The sequence below is a fragment of the Carassius auratus genome, chromosome 1 (genome assembly GCF_003368295.1).
Source record: "Carassius auratus strain Wakin chromosome 1, ASM336829v1, whole genome shotgun sequence".
Lineage (NCBI taxonomy): Eukaryota > Metazoa > Chordata > Actinopteri > Cypriniformes > Cyprinidae > Carassius > Carassius auratus.
This window is the reverse complement of record NC_039243.1, coordinates 27098001-27117265: the sequence shown is the minus strand read 5'-3', so window position 1 is coordinate 27117265 and position 19265 is coordinate 27098001. Positions and strand designations below refer to the sequence as shown.

General features: G+C 36.8%; 1 protein-coding gene across 1 annotated transcript; it reads right to left on the bottom strand.

Moving 5' to 3' along the window:
* Window positions 1-1248: 1248 nt before the first annotated feature.
* On the bottom strand, window positions 1249-17175 carry LOC113106127 (phosphatidylinositol 4-kinase type 2-beta). The gene is made up of 10 exons (XM_026267755.1): window positions 16634-17175; window positions 11150-11301; window positions 10659-10859; window positions 10433-10564; window positions 9041-9194; window positions 4899-4963; window positions 4374-4473; window positions 3733-3866; window positions 3213-3272; window positions 1249-2096 (listed from the first exon to the last, which is right to left on the bottom strand). The coding sequence occupies exons 1-10, from the start codon at window positions 16965-16967 to the stop codon at window positions 1923-1925; spliced, it is 1506 nt and encodes a 501-aa protein (XP_026123540.1). The 5' UTR covers window positions 16968-17175; the 3' UTR covers window positions 1249-1922.
* Window positions 17176-19265: the final 2090 nt, after the last annotated feature.

Below are 19265 nucleotides of genomic sequence, written 5' to 3'. Positions count from 1 at the left end.
GCAAAGACTATTGCACAATACTGTGTGTACATACATGCGCGGTTGTAGTGCTTTTCTGGGAACTGAAAAGCAAGCCAGAAAAGGAGAGATAAGATACACGTGTGAAAGAGAATTTGGGGTGGAAGTACGAGAGCTAGCGAGAGAAGAACGTTCCAGAGTTTTCCCTCTCACTTCTGAGAGTGAGCTGAAGGAGAGTTCCCACAATGATAAATGATAGAGGGCAACATATTTCTCCAGATTGTGTGTGTATATATGCCATTTATGACTACATCAGTTATCAGCTGTCTCGGAGAAGAAAACTATGAAAGACAAAATTGGGACGCAGACACAGAGAAAGCGAGAGAGGAACAGTGGCATGGATTTTACGTTATTCATTAAATGGCCCTAATATGACAAATATAATATCAATAAATTATGAAATATCATTTACCCTTGTCGGTAATTTTTTTTTTTTTTTTTTTTGATTTTTACAGATGGTCTCGCTCGCTCTCTCTCTCACACACACACACACACACTCTTTCTCTCTCTCTCAGAGAATCATGAAAAAGCTAAAGTACCGAAATTTGATGTTTATCGTGTGTGACTAAATTATAGGTCTACAGTAGGCTACACACAAGTAATATGCCATACAGATATTCCACATCTGAACGTTATTTCCGTGTTTAGAGAACATGGCTAATTAGCAGATTACGTACTTGCTTCTCTCAGTCCAGCGGCAATCGGGGATTAATCAACTTCTCAGGCTTGTTTTGACATTGGAGATAATAAACCTGTGGAAAACTTCATCCGTCTCAGGCATAGGAAGTGCTGCTCGTTTGTGAGTGAATACTGCCATCTATTGGTCAGTCTGAGAACACGCAGCTTCTAAACACACACAGATTCAAACAGTCTACGTAGCTCGCAACAGTTATTTTTTATTTATTTATTCTAGCACAAGACTTCTGTTACTAATATTACTCCAGCTCCAACTTTAAACAGTCAGGTACAACCACGTTTAGAACAAAAATTGTTTAAACTTTAGCTTATATGCCTGACGAACGTGCTGAGTGTTATTACTAAAAACGCCCACAGGGTGGCAACACAATGACAAAACCAAAATGAGCCCATGATGATCATTCAAAAAACACACTTCCGTTCCGTTTTTGCGCGCGGTCGAGCGAAAGGACAGTTGAGAAGTAATGAAGTTACTCAAATTTGATAATTTGTTTGTTGTACAAACAACAATAATAATAATAATAAAACACGATCTACTTTTATCAATCCCAAAGCTTTATTATTCAATTTTAAATATACATGTCTACATTAACAACTGCTCAGCTGAAATTCAAAGTCCAAGATGCATACACAGGATTGTGTGCGAGAGAGAAACATTTAGTAATTATGCTTTCATCAGGGGCTATAAAGCACCCAACTTTACTAATGTATACTGTTACCAGCATCCTGTTCCATAATCAGCAAATACATTCATCATATTAAATACCACGGTCACCAGTATTTCTTGGTATTGAAATGTCCTCAGGAGAAAAGTGTAAAATGTAAACTTGCAAGTTACATTCAAGCATTTTTTCAAGTTTAACTTGAGTTTATGCATCATTCTTCATTTATAATATCTATACTGTAGTTATACTTATAAAATTGGCAGTTGAGAAAGGCTGTCGCCACAAACATCTTTTCAACGCACGATTCCCTTTTGACATTCCATCTTGGGCAGCCATAGTGAGCTGAAGAGGAGAATTCTGGGAAACGGCTCAGGAAAACAAAAGGCCTCGGATCCTCCACAAAAGACCTTCATGCTTTTTTCATAGTCTCTCCCTTTGCTAAATTCACCAGGAAGTCTCGCTCAGAAAGTTCTTCACCCAGTTTCTCTGGTATAGGACCCTCGTCCATTTTCACCCAGTCTTCGTCCTCTCTGTGTAGCCCTTTTACCAGGATGTGAAAAAGGGTCTCTTGCAGTGAAAGGTCTGGGTAAAAGCATTGCCCAGTTGGACCACACGACCCTGGCCTCCCCCGCGGCTCCTCTCCACCACCACACGAGGCATCTGCACTAACTGGATGGGGCTCTTCCCGTCTTTCAAAGCCTGGGTCAGGTTTAAGATCTATTCGTGAAGAAAAGGCAAGTATGAATTTACAGTTGGCTTCGAATACTATATATATACAGTACTGTTCAAACCCTTTTTTATATACCGTATTTTCCAGACTATAAGTCACACTTTTTTTCATAGTGTGGCTGGTCCTGCGACTTATTTATCAAAATCAATTTGACATGAACCGAGAGAAATGAACCAAGAGAAATTAACCAATATAAAACATTACCGTCTCCAGCCACCAGAGGGCGCTCTATGCTGCTCTGTATCAACACTGAAGACATAGAGCGCCCTCTCACGGCTGTAGACAGTAATGTTTTCTCTTGGTTCTAAATAAATGCGACATAGTCCAGTGCGACTTATATGTTTTTTTTCCTCATCATGACATATTTTTGGACTGATGCGACTTATGGTCCGAAAAATGCGGTATATAAATATTTATATAGTGTCATTTTAATTCAGTAAGGATGCATAACTTTATCAAAGTGACAGTAAAATATTATATATCTTCAAATAAATTGATCTTTTTGACTTTCTATTGATCAAAGAATCAAAAAGAAGAAAAAAAAAGAAAAAAACACTGCAGTTTCCATATAATATTAAGCAGCACAACTGTTCTGTTTTGAACAGAAATGGTAACAAATGTTTCTGAGCAGCACCAAATCAGGATTTTACAATGATTTCTGAAGAATCATGTGACACTGAAGACTGGAGTTGCCTTCTGAAAAAATTTATATATTTATATATTATATTTCATAATATTACTGTATTTCTAATCTTAATGATCCCAAACTTTTGAACAGTAGTTTATAATAGTATATTAAAGACCACAGGAAAAACTGAGCTTAAACATACATTAACACTTAAAAAAAAAAAAAAAAAAAAAGTTTGAGAAAATCTTTTTCTCTATCAATGCTAATAAATCTGCGGTCTTAATTCAAGTCTATGTCTAAGCTGTGATAAGCCGAAAATAGCATCCCGGCTGGGTGTATTAATATACGTTAGCTGTGAATTTTTCATTATGAAGAGCTTCGGCATTTAGGGAGAATGAAGCATGTGAGAACAGAACACTATTTCTGGAATAGCAGAGAAAGCATAATGTAAAATCATCTTAAAGCAAAATCTTACTTGTCCTCTCATAACAGACATCTGTTTCTCGAACATGGTTTTGTCGAACCCTTTATCTGTCTGAAAACACATATGTTAATGTGAAAAATCATTCAGTTGTAAAAAATACAATTCATCCATACTAGGATTCTTGCTAATTAATGCACAAATGATCAACCTACTTTACTGCAAACCAGTGAGTAGGACTGTACTGACATCACAGGAAAAAGAGATCAGGGTCAGGTCACTTAGAGATCAGGTAATCATTTATACTGAGGTTTTTTTTTTTTTTGTGGCTTGAATATTTCCAGCAGAGCAACTTAAAATGAGATGAATTTAGAGACATGACTTCTTTTAGGGTTTTTAGTGACAGCATGCTAAGCCTCAAGTCTGCAAACAGAAACCAGACTGACAGCATGCTAAAGCCCTGTCCAAGAAGTCTCAGCCAAAGCAATGTTTCATTAACAGATTCACCGCATTAAATGGTATGAATGCAAGTACAGCCCTGGTAAGACGTAATCTTGACCGTGAGATTTCCTACCTTGAACATCTCATAAAGGTCCTCACAGAGGTCCTGTACAAAGTTCATGTCAGAAATGCGCGAGAGCACAAGGTCTCTTGTCTCCTGGGAAAAGGCCACTTTGGCCTGAGGCAACCATGCCCAGTGAAACGGATCTACATGTGCACCGAAATCAAGAACAATCATTTCATCAGTTAAGTATGATCATTTATACACTAGCAGTAAAAGCTGGATATACTACACTGCATTGTGTTTGTCATGATCTTAAATAATCTTTAAAATGTTGGAAATGCACTTGATAGACAAACAGAAACTGTGGATATTCGGTTTAAAAAAGCATTTTGGTGTAAATGTTATACTTCTATTCAGTAAGGACACATTATATTGATTAAATATGACAGTGAGGCCCTTTATAAAGTTACAAAATATTTCCATTTCAAATAAATGCTGTTCTGTCTATTCAAAGAATCCTAAAATGCTTTAGTTTACACCAAAATAATAAGCATTATTGAACATTAAACATGCTAAATGAAGTAAGAACTGCAGAAAAATCAGCATTAACACCACAGAAATAATTTACATTTTAAATCTTAAAATATAAAACAATTGTTTTAAAATGTAAAAATATGAAATAAAAATCAATAAATAATAATAATCCTTACATGCTCTCCACTCATCGGGGTGTTTAAAAGGGAAGGCCAACCCATTATCTATAGCTGCTATCTGTATGGCCGAGTCTTTTGAATCAGTCCATTCAGATTCCTGAGAAGAGACACACGGAAGAGAAACATTTGCACGGTCTGTGAAGCAATCATCACATCCATAATATCACCTCAGAAGCAGCTTGATCCAACAGAGATATAAAGAAACTTGGCTGCTTTTGCAATACTGAATCAGTCTTATGTCTGTCAGGGTGAGATGTGTAAAGAGCTTTGTGCATAAGGGAGGAATTGTTTACCAAGAGCCCTTTCAAATATCCAAAAAATAAAAAATTAATTCAATAATTTTAGCTCTCTCTCTCTTTTATATATATATATATATATCATATCATATCTATCTATCTATATCTATCTATATCTATATATCTATATATGAAATATGAATATGACACCACTGCATTTGATTGATTTTCTTTGAGCTGCCTAGTACTGCAAACAGAGGAGCTCTAAAAATATCCCCCAGCTCACCTTCTCCGTCAGCTCTCCATCGCCTGGCTTCTCATACTTGATCAACCAGTTATCGTTCCCTCTGTCTGAAGAAGCCAGAAAAGAAATCAGAATTCCTTTTCAAAAGGCACAGTGAACAATTAGCACTTATTTTATATGGCCATAACTTGTTGTGCTGAAAGACACGTCACATTTGTTAAGAGTTGTTTAAAACATTTAAATGAGTGAGAACAAGAAACTCCTATGATTTCTTGAAAATTAGGAAAAAATAAATAAATAGTGTGGCCAAAATTAGCACGTTAATGCATGTAATTCATTTTTTCTGTTTAACGGCAATAACAATATTTAACGCAGTTAACGTAGGGTCGGAGCTAGGGTTCAGCACCCCACTCAAGAAGTGTTGCTTCGGTCTTTTTTCTTGACAAAATGTTTTCAAATGCTTCACCTCTGCACCAGTCAAACATGGACAGAAAAGTTACATGTGATGAGGAAGCTTCAGTAGAATAACAGTGAACTGTGATTAGATGAGCCAGGCCATATGTCATTAAAAATGATTTTTCCTGTCTAGTCAGCCGGTATACTGTGCTCGTAGCACGTGCTCTTCAATTGCACGCACAAATGCAGCGGTGCGCATGGTATATCATTTCATTTTAAAGTGCAAAAGAAACTACCAGTATGCAATGTCGTAGTTATGTCATCAGTTAAGTCATGAAGTTACCAAAAAATAAATTAAAGTTGCCTTAAATCTGTGCATGCATGCAAGTATTTGTTATATATGAGTTAAGGCTGTGCAAAAAAAAATAGAATGCGATTTTCATGTACCTCTCATCAGTAAAGACGCTCCTGTAATTAGAAGTATATCTCCAGCACGTGCGTTCAGATCAGGGTTGCCAGGTTTTCACAACAAATCCTGCCCAATTGCTTCTCAAAACTAGTCCAAAACTAGCCCAATAGCGTTTCCAGGAGGTTCCCTGAAAAAAATTGCTTCCGAGGGTTAAAAATATAGGGTTATTGGCAGAGTTGCCAATTTTAGGGGCTAAAATCACATTGGTTCAGGTGTCAGTGAATTACGGCTCTGTGTAGTAAATGCCAACCATTGTCTGTGGTTGTTTTTCATGTCCGCGGGCCGAAGCGACCCCAATACAAATAACGTGAGGTTTAGCCCCTAAAATGCGAATTTTACCAAGGCAACCCTGCTAAAAAAAAACATATATTTTATCCCCAGGAAGCAATTTTTATCGGGGAACCTCCCGGAAACGCGATTGGGCTAGTTTTGGACTAGTTTTGAGAAGCAACTGGGCAGGATTTGTTGTGAAAACCTGGCAACCCTGATCTGAACGCACATGCTGGAGATATACTTCTAATTAAAGGAGCGTCTTTACTGATGAGAGGTGCATGAAAAGCACATTTGATTTTTTGCACAGCCCTAATATGAGTCAGATTTAAGAACATGTCCCTGAAATGCAGTGTTTTTCACAGCATCCCAGCACTGTCTCTCTCATCTAACACACGTTTTAACTCATCAGCCCATTAGTAGAGACTTTAAGACCAGAAGTGGGTCAGAAAAGGTAAAGAGTTGTAAGAAATTGTAATTAAATTGACAGTAGTGAATAATACCAATAAAGTTACTTCATAGTAGGGATGTCAACGATTAATCGACAATCGATTAATTGTCGATTAATATTTTAATATATAAACCTTATCGACGGTCGATTAAGCATGATCACCATTAACGTGCATAGTTTGAGACGTAGGCGGCTAGCTGGTTTGCCAACCGCCAAAAGAGGACAACGCACGTGGCTTATGCCAAAACATGTAAAGTACAGCAGTTGTGAAGGAAAATGAAGCGAGCACTCAAGAGTTTTGTTTGGGATAATTTTATTTCAAATGGTGATAATGTTAATTGGTGGAAAGCGAATATCACCAGGTTTCCCAGGTTGTCTCAGCTGGCAAAGGGCTATTTATGCATACCAGAAACATCTGTACCATCAGAACGCGTGTTCTCAGCAGCTGGCCTGACGGTCAACAGACTTTGCACAAGACTAACTCCGGAACATGTTAACATGCTGATCTTTTTGAACAAAAAACAGTGATGTGCACTTCAGGTACCTATGCTGTGCTGTAATCTTCTTGTGCACACAAAGTTTGTATAATTGCGTTAAAGTTAACATTAATGCTATAGGCTACATAAAATTGTTAATAAATTAAAATGTGTTCTTTTAAATGTTTAAAGCTAAAAGTGTTGCACAGTTAACACATTAAATGTGCTTGAATATAGAAATGAAGACGATTTCTGAAATTTCTGAATACGTTTTAAAAGTTCCAAAATTGATGCAACAAACGTTTTTTTTTTTTTTTTTTCTTTTTTTTTAAGGAAAGTGTTTCAGAGTTACACAAATGTCTAGGCATTTTAAATGAATTTTAAAAAATAGATGTTTCACGTTGAACGTTTAATGCATCAAATGTTTATTTGTATAATGTTTAAAACAAAAAGTGTTTATTGCTTTAAATGTTATGTTACTCCATAAATGTGGTAAAATTAAAAATAAATAAAACTCCACATTAATGTCGCAAAGTTCACGGAATGACATGGGTTGTTTTACATATTTTTTTTAAACGAAAGTGTTGAAACGTTCACACAATAAATGTGATGGAATGGGGAAATTTAGATTATTTTAATGCATCAAATGTGTTAAATTATTTGTTTTCTTTAAAGTGTTAATGGACACAAAATAAATATGTTGGAACTGTGTTTTAGAAGTAACATTACAAACTGTCAAATGTTTTTTTTTTTTTTTTTTTTTTTTGAAAAAAGACAGCAAATAAAAAGTTTTATTTGAAAAATAAACCAGTCTGTTTTGCCATTCAATTAACATTAGAGGAAAAGAAAATTAATACCAGATCGTTAGTTTTTCTAAATAGATTAGCATATAATTTAACTTAACTGGTACATTTAGCTCATGAGCAAGTAATATATAAGTATTAAAATGTTATCCATGTGAGGTAAGTAAATCTAAATTTCAAGACTGCTGAATTGGCTTAATAACTAATGGCATATAGGCCTTTAACACGTAATGGGCATTCACGAGTAGATGGGTTTTTTCGCATTCTCCAGATTTTCCTTGATATGCACAATATCCTATAAACATTTGGAAAGAAAATAACACCGTAACAAAAACATGGACGCACGCCCGCAACGTTTTCCGCTCTATGGACGTGCGCTCCACTCAGTTGCTAACAGCCGGAGCAAGCGCTCCGTTAATATTCCACTGACTCTCGCCGTAAACCAGTTCCAGCTCCGAAATAAAGTTTTTCTAGTAGGCCTAATTGTTTACTGTTTGTACCAAAATTCTTGTATAATTGTCTAAAATTATGCATGCTGATAAATAGCAATTATTATGTTTCAAAACGAATTTTTTTTTAAATTCTTCTTAATTTTATTAATTGTATTAATTAAAATGTATTAAATATATTAATCTATCCTTATCAAACATTCCTAAAATGCAAAAACTGAAAAAGTATATTTGATTTTCATTCACTTTATTTCCGTGAAAATAGCTGCTGTTGTTGTGCAATAGAATATTCAAAATAGGCTCATTAAAACACAAACGCACACACACACACAGGAGATGAAATGTTCGTAGATCTTTACAAAATACACATGGATTATAAAGCATGTGAAAAGCACACACAAGATAAAATGCACTTAGAACGCTTGGATTATGAACTGGGTTGAGCGAGCGGAGTGGAATCTTCAGAAAGGCGCTCTTAAGGAAATATTACCACTCCGCTCCGGTCATATGCCAGAGTGCATCTGAGACTGCGTTATATTAGTCATTGTATTTGAATTAAATATTTATATTAAATGATCAATCGATTCATTTTATAATCCTACTAGCCTTTTGTTTACAGTTAAAACCCTTTCCTTTGTGGGAGGACGCTTGCGTTTTTAGTGTCATTGCACACCAATACATGCAATAACTACTGTAGACGCATCTTGCAGTATGAAGGTTAACGATTAATCGATTAATTGATCGTTAATTTAAACGACGATCGATCATGAGAATTTGTCGAAATTGACATCCCTACTTCATAGCATAGCAATTTGAGGAAAAATAACTCAAGGCTTTACAAGGGAATAAGTTAACATCAGCATTAGGTACCTGTGTTTCTGATGACGTAATCCAGCACCACCAGCCTCTCGAACTGAGACTGAAGCTGCTTCCTCATGTTCTCTGGAAGAGGCTCTGCCTCAAACTTCCTCAGCCAGAAGTCTGCTTCATGATAGCCCTCCACAAACAACTGAAATGAGCCCATCTTCACAAAAGAAAACACATTTTACTCCCTTCTAATGATTGGGCACAAAATTGCAAATGAGAATTTAGAGCTACAGCCTCAACATTCACCAGAAATAATGACACTAAGAAAACCTATGGCTAAATATCTCCTTCTGTGTTCCATACAAGAAACTGAGCAAGGTAAAAAAAAAAAATTAAAAATAAATAAATAAATCTGTAATTTAAGACCAAAAAATTGGGATAGTATTGGGATAGTTCTGGGCGTGTTTACATGTCACCATTTACAATTTAAAAAAACTACTTTTATGAGTCATGGTCCTTCACTCACAACAACAGCGTTTCAGGGGCCTGAAAACACAAACTCTTGTCGTAAGTTTTTTTTTTTTATTATACTTATCTCTGTATGAACTTGTGATTTGTGAAAATGGTGATGTCATGCACGTGTGCTATGTGCAGGCTCCGCATGCACCACCAAAATAAAAAATGTGTTATATAAAAATGTTCTGACACCACATTTGCGTACCGACATGGTTGACAGCTGTTAATACAAAATTACCATTTTTGATCACAAACTGTACTATATAAGTTTTTATTTTCAACCTGAAAGCCTAAATCTAAGCTATGCCATGCAGTTTTCAAAGCACAGTGCAAAACTGTTACATTCCTGTGACATTCCACTGATGCTCTTTAATAAGCAGCAGAGCTAAATCCAGAAGCACGTATACCATATTTTTCGGACTATAAGTCGCACTTTTTCAAAATAATTTTGATAAATAAGTCACACCAGACTATAAGTTGCAGGACCAGCCAAACAATGAAAAAAAGTGCAACTTATAGTCCGGAAAATACGGTAGTAAATATTACCATTTTATTTTTAGGTTTACTATAAAATAAATGTATTTGTATTTAATACTAGGACTGCCATTTATTTTTTATTTAGTTTATTTACTATTATTTTATATATAAAAAATTAATAATAATAAAGTGCAATAATATTATAAATATTATAACTTCATTTTTTATAGTTATATTTAATGGGTCACGCTATATGCAGTGTGAGGACCAAACCAAATCTCCAGGTTCTCTTATGAGAACCAGCCTGAAAAAATTATGTGCACCCCTGGTTATGTGTTCAGTTTATAGACATGCAGAAATTGCTTTACAAAGTGGCCTGCATAATAAAGTGCTTTAGTTGTTTTGTTTGGATCCATGTGAACAGGTTTCCAAAAAACCTAAAAAAATGAGGCGTTTCGTTACCTTTGGAGGAAGGCCAACTCTGTGAAACCGTCGTCCAACTTTGGGGACTTTCTCCAGTGCGTATTTCTTACCACGGGATTTGGCACGGTCAATTGCACTATAGTGAAAAGTCTCGCTGGCCAAATGCACTACCTGAAAACACAGGGAAAAAAATGTGGGTCTTAATTCCAGGAGCAAAGCTTTTTCTTAAAATCTATTTATATGCTTCTATAATGCCCACCCTCACCTTAGTTTTGGGTACAATCCTCAAACCCAGTTTTTGGTCAACAAGTGAGGCAGCTGCCTCAGAGAGGTAGCCCTGGTTAGGAATGAGGCAACCACGGCCAAAACAGCACGGACAGCAGACTTTATGGAAATATTTGGTCCATTTAGGATTTAAGTGACCGTAAGGCTCCTCTGATTTTGGTTTAAACACGCCAATGATTTTCTAAATGAGAGAAGATACAGGCATCAAGATAATTCACAAGATTAGAAAATAACTACTATGAACTATACTGTAAAAAGAAATGTTTTTCAGAGAGAACGAATCCGAATCAATGACACGCAACATTCATGCATAAACATTTGTTTATCATGAATACATTTTCCTACTTTTAACACTGTTGACGCATGACGTTGCGTACAAACTGCACAATGACCTACTTCATTTTCTGTTATGACTATTAAAACTGATTATTTCAGGGTCAGTCTCCAGATTTAACATTCAAATACACATACCCCTTTGGGATCTTTGACAAAGTAGCTTCCACTGGATCCTTGCGAGATGCGTTCGGGAAATACACCGTTTTCTATCGCCTGCTCAGCTCTCTGGATGATCTCGCCGAACTCTGGGTCTTCTGGGAAATGGTTGAAGTCCCCACTACTATTACCTATATGTACACATACAAAGATATTCAAATATACAGTGCAGCGAATATTTTCTCTTGTATGTCTGTATTTAAATGTAAATATGTCCTCTCATCTCAAAAGGCCATACAGCAGAAATGGCTTTCTTTTATTAACTTCTATCAGAGTAAAATTCATGCTCAAGGATATTTTTATCTGGAACAAAATTGAACCTTCTCCTAGAAATCCAAGCTTCAAAGCTGAATCACTAGTGAGCATGCAATTTAGTCAAACACTCTTGCTCTGTCTGCAAGCCAGCCTTCAGAAAGATAAAAAAAAATTACAAGAGCACTGGACATTTCTGGAGTGCAGAGAAGCCGTAAAAAACAGAGCGTAGATGAAAGGTTCAATATCAAAGTGACTCATCTAAAGACCAGCAAATGCAATTTTTTCATTTTCTGTACTAGGTACTGACAGATTAAATGTGGGTTCTTGTGAGTATTTAGTAAAATCTGCTAAAAGAAAAAATGTAGACTAAACAGAATCCAGCTACTGTAATTACTGTAAAAGATAAGAACACTAGTATAACTCAGTGTAGATGGGAATACACCAAAGATGACTTCTGCATATTCCTTAGACAGGACATGGAAAATTACTTGTGTAATTATTATTATTTTTCTCCAAAATGTACAATAATCATCTTATTGTGAACAATTCGTCCATGCGTGTTAAACTTTTTGTCTCTTTCTTTCTTTCTTTCTCCTCTTAATTCTTCAGTCATAGCTCAATCTTCTTGTGAAAAGACTTCTCTCTAGTGACGTACACTTGACTTTTCCAAATATTTAGTCTGTTTAAACCCTGTGCCTTACAATCAACTGCAAGCATTCATTCAGATCTACCTCCATCCAATCTAAAACTAATCGACAGAAGTTTCTATCCTAATTATTTTTATTTTTTTATTTTTTTTTGCAGTGCCACCTTGTATCTTTTGTACATTAAAACAATTTAGCAAAAAAATTGCACGAGTTAATGTGTTCACTTGTTTTATTAAATGTACTAATTCATTCCCTTTGTTTTCATTAAAAATTACTGCAACGTGGCCATGATTTAAAGAAAAACACAACAATAAAACAAATGGAGACAAACTCACTAATCTTAAACAAGTGAATGTTGTGAATTAGGTCCTGTTTTCTTATCGCGTTGACACCAAATACTCTGCCATCGTCTTGTTAGTCATCTTTCTCTATTCACATAAGTGAAATCTGACTCCTGCTGTATGGAGGCAGCAGATTATGCATCGTTAAAGACACTACATAATTGTAGCATATGTCGTCCAACTGAACGGAATTGGACTGTGGACGAATTGAATTATCATCAGAATCAGAGTGTGATGTATGGAAGCACGGTTCGGTCACTAAATAAAAAATAAAACAAGGTAATTGCCACTATTTATCTTACAGCTCTAAATGTTTGATAGAAACTTGCAATTCTGTGTTTTTTCCTCGCAACTGCGAGTTTTAACTCACAATTCCTAAAAAAAAACAACAACCTCTATTCTAAGTCTAAGAATATGACTTCATATCACAAAGTCAGAACTATCAGAATTGCGATAATGAACTGAGATAAAGAAATTGCAATTAGCTTGTTTTATTTTTTTGTTGTTCAGTGGCAGAAACAGGCTTAGATAGTGGTGTGTTGATGACACACAGAACTTTTATTAAAAAAAAAAAAAAAGGAAAGCATATTTATTTATTTTTTGTCTTTGGAAACTTTTTGTCTGGTTCCTAATGCTTACCCTTGTATCAGTGTTTCACATGCAAGTTACAGATGCACACTCATGTGATCTGCATACAGGCAGCAAATAATCAGATCAGATAATTCAGTAACCATCCCTTCCCAACTAAAGTAAAGAGGGTCCGTGTGTCTCTTACGAACTCTGAAAACTGCACACAGAACTTGGTAACTGAAACTGTGTAGAACAGTAGCAAAAATTAGCAATTATGATGCAAATTATAATAATTTTTTTTTTTTTTTTTGTAGCCTGCACAAACCACATGAAAGCCAATGTTTAGAAAACTCAACGAAACCACATCCAAAAGTGGTTTGGCACTGCTGAAAGAGAGCCTTGCAGCATTCTTGCTGATGCAAACATTATATAGCAACCCATGAAGCAACCTTGTACAAACAGATTATCAGATTCAATAACTTGCAAAATGACTGCGCAAACCAAAAGATCAAGTTTGAAAAGCAGTGTGAACAAAGCCTAATACGTCTCTCATGATTCCTGTACCCAGGGAGGGTTTTATTTATTTCACTAAAACGGTCATTTCAGAATCCACTACACAATGCACACACTGGAGTAAAACGAACACAAAGAGGTCTACATTGGCTCTAAAAGGTAAAACCCATGAAAACACACAGCTGATGGTCTCTGGGCAGCTTTCCCTTTGGTGAATAAGAGTGTCCATTAGACACAGACAGACAGAACCTCTCTGATGGTTATAAAACATTTAGAAGACGACCAGGGCACTTTCCATCTCTCGTACACACACACACACACACACACCCATCCAAACATGCATCTGCATGTCAAATATAATTTATCATCAAAATGTCTTGATTTTGAAATACATTATCTTGGCAACAATGTGTTATAATGACGAACTCATGCTGCTCTAAAACTCATTTAATGTTAGGTGATTAAACTGGTTTTGTAAACACTGAGACATCACAAAATAAAATAGAAGCAGTCTTGAGTCCCATCTATGAAATGAATAGGCTAATAACTCTAGACGCAGATGTCTTTGTCATGTCACCACTTTGTCATGTCTTTGTAAAACGTCTCCAACCATTTAGTCGGTTTAAACATTTCTCTTTTTTTTGATAACCTGCTACTCGGATGCACATCACAATTCAAAAGAAAAAATCAGTCGCTACTTTCATTTCATCTCGATTCCAAGCATTTTAAAATGTGTCTTACCAATCATATTGCTTTCTTGCCTAACGAAAGACAAAGAGGCTGAAATTATATTTAATAACTATATGTACTATTTGCATGCTAGTTATGCAAATAAAGCAAAGCAAACATAGCATATCACAGTGATACAATGCAAAGATCTTCATTTAAAGAGCCACACAGATGGGAAATCAAAAATTACCTGTATTACAGTGTATGATGTAGCTGTCCATCAGTGTAAACAATGTGCAAAGTAATTAAACCAAAAAGTACCTGATTTATAAAGTTATTGGCTTCTAAAGTATGGAGTCGACTCTGAATCGCTGAAACGAGTCGTTATAGGTTTCAAATCTTTTGCCCATCTCTATGTACGTCACTAGGAACACTTTGCATAATAATCTCCGCCTACCGTGTTGGGAGAAACGGAACTCTGACCTGCCCCACCCCCCACACAGACGCTCTGGTTGGTGTGATAGCATCATGTCGAGGAGACAGCGTGTTTTTAATTGTAAAGGCAAGTTTGTTTTATTTTCACTGCCAACGAATGAAGATCAGAAGAACCAATGGCTAAAAAGCATTTTTACCACAATACCAGAGCAGTACAACAAATCCCTTTTGCTGTGTTCACAACATTTCACTGATGACTGCTTTTCTAATCTCGGTGAGTACAAGGCGGGATTTTCAAAGTGTTTGCCATAAAAGAGGGTTCATTACCAACTTTATTTAGACCAATGGGCATCTCCGAATCACAACGCGAAGTATGATTATGAAGTTATGTGTTTGTTTTCTCCCGAGCGTCTTATCGGTATGTGTGCTGTCTGCGCTGATCTTCATTTACAAACACATCATTAAAATTAAGTGTAACTCCATGAATACCCAACGAAGAGACATGAGAGACATATCTATGAAAACTTGACATGTATACTTTAAAACTAAACAAGTGCTGCCGAAAACAGATATTCTATGATAAAGTAATCCATATGAAAACAACACGATGTCTGTTTTTCATGTCTCCCTTCGTTATATCTAATGTGACCACGCCCCAGCGTTGAACGCGCTATTCAGATTCAAACTGAAGCGCGCGGCTTGAATACACCCACACAGAAGAAAAAGCAGCGAGACGGTTCAAGTTTTTTATTTTACTGTTTGCTTCGCGGTGAGAGGAATAAGACATAATTCATCCCAAACAGATGCTGACGCATTGTTTACCGTGAAGTTGTGTGCGGAACAACCAATCAAAACTATGTCAGTTGACCAATCAGAACACAGTATGCAACCGAAAGGTTGGGTTTAAGGAAACTGAATCTTTTGAACAGCTTCGCACGAAACGTTTGGGGATCTCTGAGAATTGAGGTAATTTTAAAATAATATTTTGACAAAATGACAATGTTTTTAAACCTTGGATGGATTTAAACCTAATGTACAGGACTTATAAACAATGATAGGAAGCTTAGAATTTTCATCTTACTGGCTCTTTAAACTAGGCAATGCAACTCCAGTGAGACTCTAATGGGAGTTTGTCCCCCTTCACTGAAGGATTAGATGAAGGATCTTAGAGAAAAAAAAAAACAGTGTCTTTCTGCTCTCTGGCTCGTCTGCATTCATGTCAAATGAATATGCAAGAAAACATTATTGCATCAATACTCTCCACAGCTGCTCCAGTAATCATGTTAGTACAGATGCATCTGGAAAGTCGAAAACACATTTAACACTGACAGAAACAGCCAAGCACGGATACCCAGAGCTGTGTCAGCAGCTGCTAGGGTGTCATCTACACACGTGTGCCCCGGGTTCAAAGAGCATGCAAGCTGAACTGTGGAAATGGTTGCATAGCGGACCGTGTTCTGAGATAAAGCAGATGAAGCAACAGCACAGAGAAGAGATTATATGTTTGGGAACAAATTTAGAATATTTAGTTTTATTTATTTATGCATGAAAACGTGTTGGTTGTTTGTGTGTGTAAAATAGGAGGCAAAAAAAAAAAAATCACCTTCACTCTCTGAAAAAAAAGTTTTTAATTTGATTCCAAAAGTACATTAACAGAAACAGAACACACGCTGTTGCTATGGAAACTAAAGACGACGGGTCCCTCGTGCGTACTTTCGCCGGTTGAATTCAGATTACACAACAAAATGACGAAAAGTGGCTTTCATTTAAGATGGGGAGTGGCTATATTTAAATAAAGGCTTGAGCAATAGTTTTAATTAGTTGAATTAATAACTAACATGCAAGTTATGTTGATTGTATTAAAAAGCAATAATTAAAAACAATGTTATTTACAAATCTGAACTATTATAATGAAACATACGCATCAAATTTAGAGAAGCAAAACAACACGCATTGAAGTGTGACACCTCTACCTTTACCTTAAACCAGTTTAATCTGATTACGAGCTGTGATATGGAGCTAGTATGTCTCACCTGGAGAAGCCGGATTATCAGATGATGAGCTGTGTCTGTTCCTCCGCGTCCTTTTCTCTCTTCCAGCTCGAGGTGAGAGATTCACGGTAGGTCCTGGTAACAGTAGCGCCTCTTCCCCCGAGCCGTCCGCTTCCAGCTCCGTGAGCACGCTCTCCGTCGAGTTCGAGATCCGGACCGCTGCCCCGGGGTTCAGCGAGAGTCCTAGAGACGGCGCCGGCCGGGTCTTTTCGAATAACACCGCGGGCACCTCCGACGCGAGAAAGTTCATCTCCGGTGTGAAATCTCCGCCGCCTTTCTCTGGCTCGCCGTCGGTAGGATCGCATTCTGCCATCATCGTGGACCGCAGGTGTGTTCGGTCTCAGCGCAGAGAAACTCAGACACCTCTCAAAACCCGCGCTTCATATCCGTGAGTCCGTCTTTAAGATATTTTCCCCCTCTTTCTTTCTTGAAAACGCGTTGATGCTCTTGGCCCTTTCACGTCCACATCATCCGTCACCATTACTGACTTCCTCTATTGTCGAGCATGCGCACTGCTTATATTAACCTCACCGTCGAACAGGTTTCTTAAAGGCGCGGTAGCGCTTAATTTATTCAGCAAAGAATGGTGCGTGTGAACAGTGACTGCATTTTTGTTGCTAAGTTTATCATGCTCAAAGATTAGTCACAAATAATTCCAACCCCCTTTTGTCAAAGTAAAAGGGTTGGTTAACCAAAAAAAAAAAAAAAAAAAAGAGGAACTCAAAAGGAGGTATTTTTGAAAGAGTGTTGGTCACCAAACCTATGGAAGCATAGGGGTAGCATTATTCAATTTGGGATGTAATATGCAAAATGACAATGCAATATGTAAAATGGCAATGCATTTCTGTATTTACATTTACATTTTCCAATACATCTGTGCAACGTTTGGTGCAAAATGAAAATGAAAATTAAATTACATAATTTTCATTTGCCATTTACTACACCAGTTTTAATATGTAAAATGAATATTAATTTTAACGCTTTATAAGTTGCAAAATTAAAATGAAAATGTATTACAGAAATGATTAGATATGTCTAACATGTTAAAGCAAAAACTGTGGCAAAATGATCATTTAAATGCTATTTTTCTTAATTGCATTAACACTCACAGTCAAGACACTTACGATTGCATTTTCATTCGGTGTCCCGCAATGAATGTAGCAAAACTCAATGTGCACATTGAAAATGCATTTCGAGCCGATCACGTGTCCCCGCCCTCGCGCCACGTCAATCATTGTGTGAACAAGGCGGGGCTTACAGAAGGTCAGAGACTCAAGTCTCAAGAAGAGGATTCAATCAAGTGAGACAACATGGACAAGACAGTTGGTCCGTGTATGTTTTGATCATTTCGGTTTATGGCTTCGATATTTCATTCGGATTTGTGGGCGGAGCTGAAACGCTGCTTTCATCTGATTGGTCGAATCGGATCGGTTTTCATCTGACAGCCTTCAGCTCGGTCTTGTCATTCTTTCAGGCAGAATAAGAGTCAGTGCGAGTGAAGCACTGAAATGTCTGAAACTACGCTCACTGTTAATTAGCATAATATTTGAATCAGATGTAGCTGGGCACATAATTCGTGCTGCTGAGACCTGCAAATTATTTCTAGGTTGTAGTATTGTATGAATATTGTCCCACTGATAAATACAGTGCAAATAGTTCTGTCCCTTTGGATAACAGTGAAGTGGAAATTAAAATCAATAATAGAGTTCCATGTCTGTAACATTTACCACTCTCATCTTTTAAGTCATAAGGCACTAGGTATGTGTGTGTGTGACATTAATAAATAATTGTAAAAATGAATATAGTTACATTTCTAAATAAAAATAGTAAAATTAGCTCTATGCTGCTCAGTGCTCCTGTAGCCTACATCAGAGCGCCCTCTCGCGGCTGTAGACGGTAATGTTTTCTCTTGGTCCTGAATAAATGCGACTTATAGTCCAGTGAGATCTATATGTTTTTTTCCTCGTCATGACGTATTTTTGGACTGATGCAACTTATACCGAAAAATACAGTTAACATTATTATTATTATTTATTATGAGAGTAATTGACACAGACTAGAACTTTAATGTTTCACCCAATTCAGCTCATATCTTTAGACTCGTCCGACTGGTGTTGCTTGTATAACTGGCCAGACTTACCTTCCCAAAAAATCCTATTTAATTTTATTTCATAAATTTAACTATATTTATTTCCACTTTACTGTTATCCAAAGGGACAGAACTATTTGCACTGTTTTTATCAGTGGGACAATATTCATACAATACTACAACCTAGAAATAATTTGCAGGTCTCAGCAGCACGAATTATGTGCCCAGCTACATCTGATTCAAATATTATGCTAATTAACAGTGAGCGTAGTTTCAGACATTTCAGTGCTTCACTCGCACTGACTCTTATTCTGCCTGAAAGAATGACAAGACCGAGCTGAAGGCTGTCAGATGAAAACTGAGACTTGAGTCTTTGACCTTCTGTAAGCCCCGCCTTGTTCACGCAGTGATTGACGTGGCGCGAGGGCGGGGACACGTGATCGGCTCGGAATGCATTTTCAATGTGCACATTGAGTTTGGCTACATTCATTGCGGGACACCGAATGAAAATGCAATCGTAAGTGT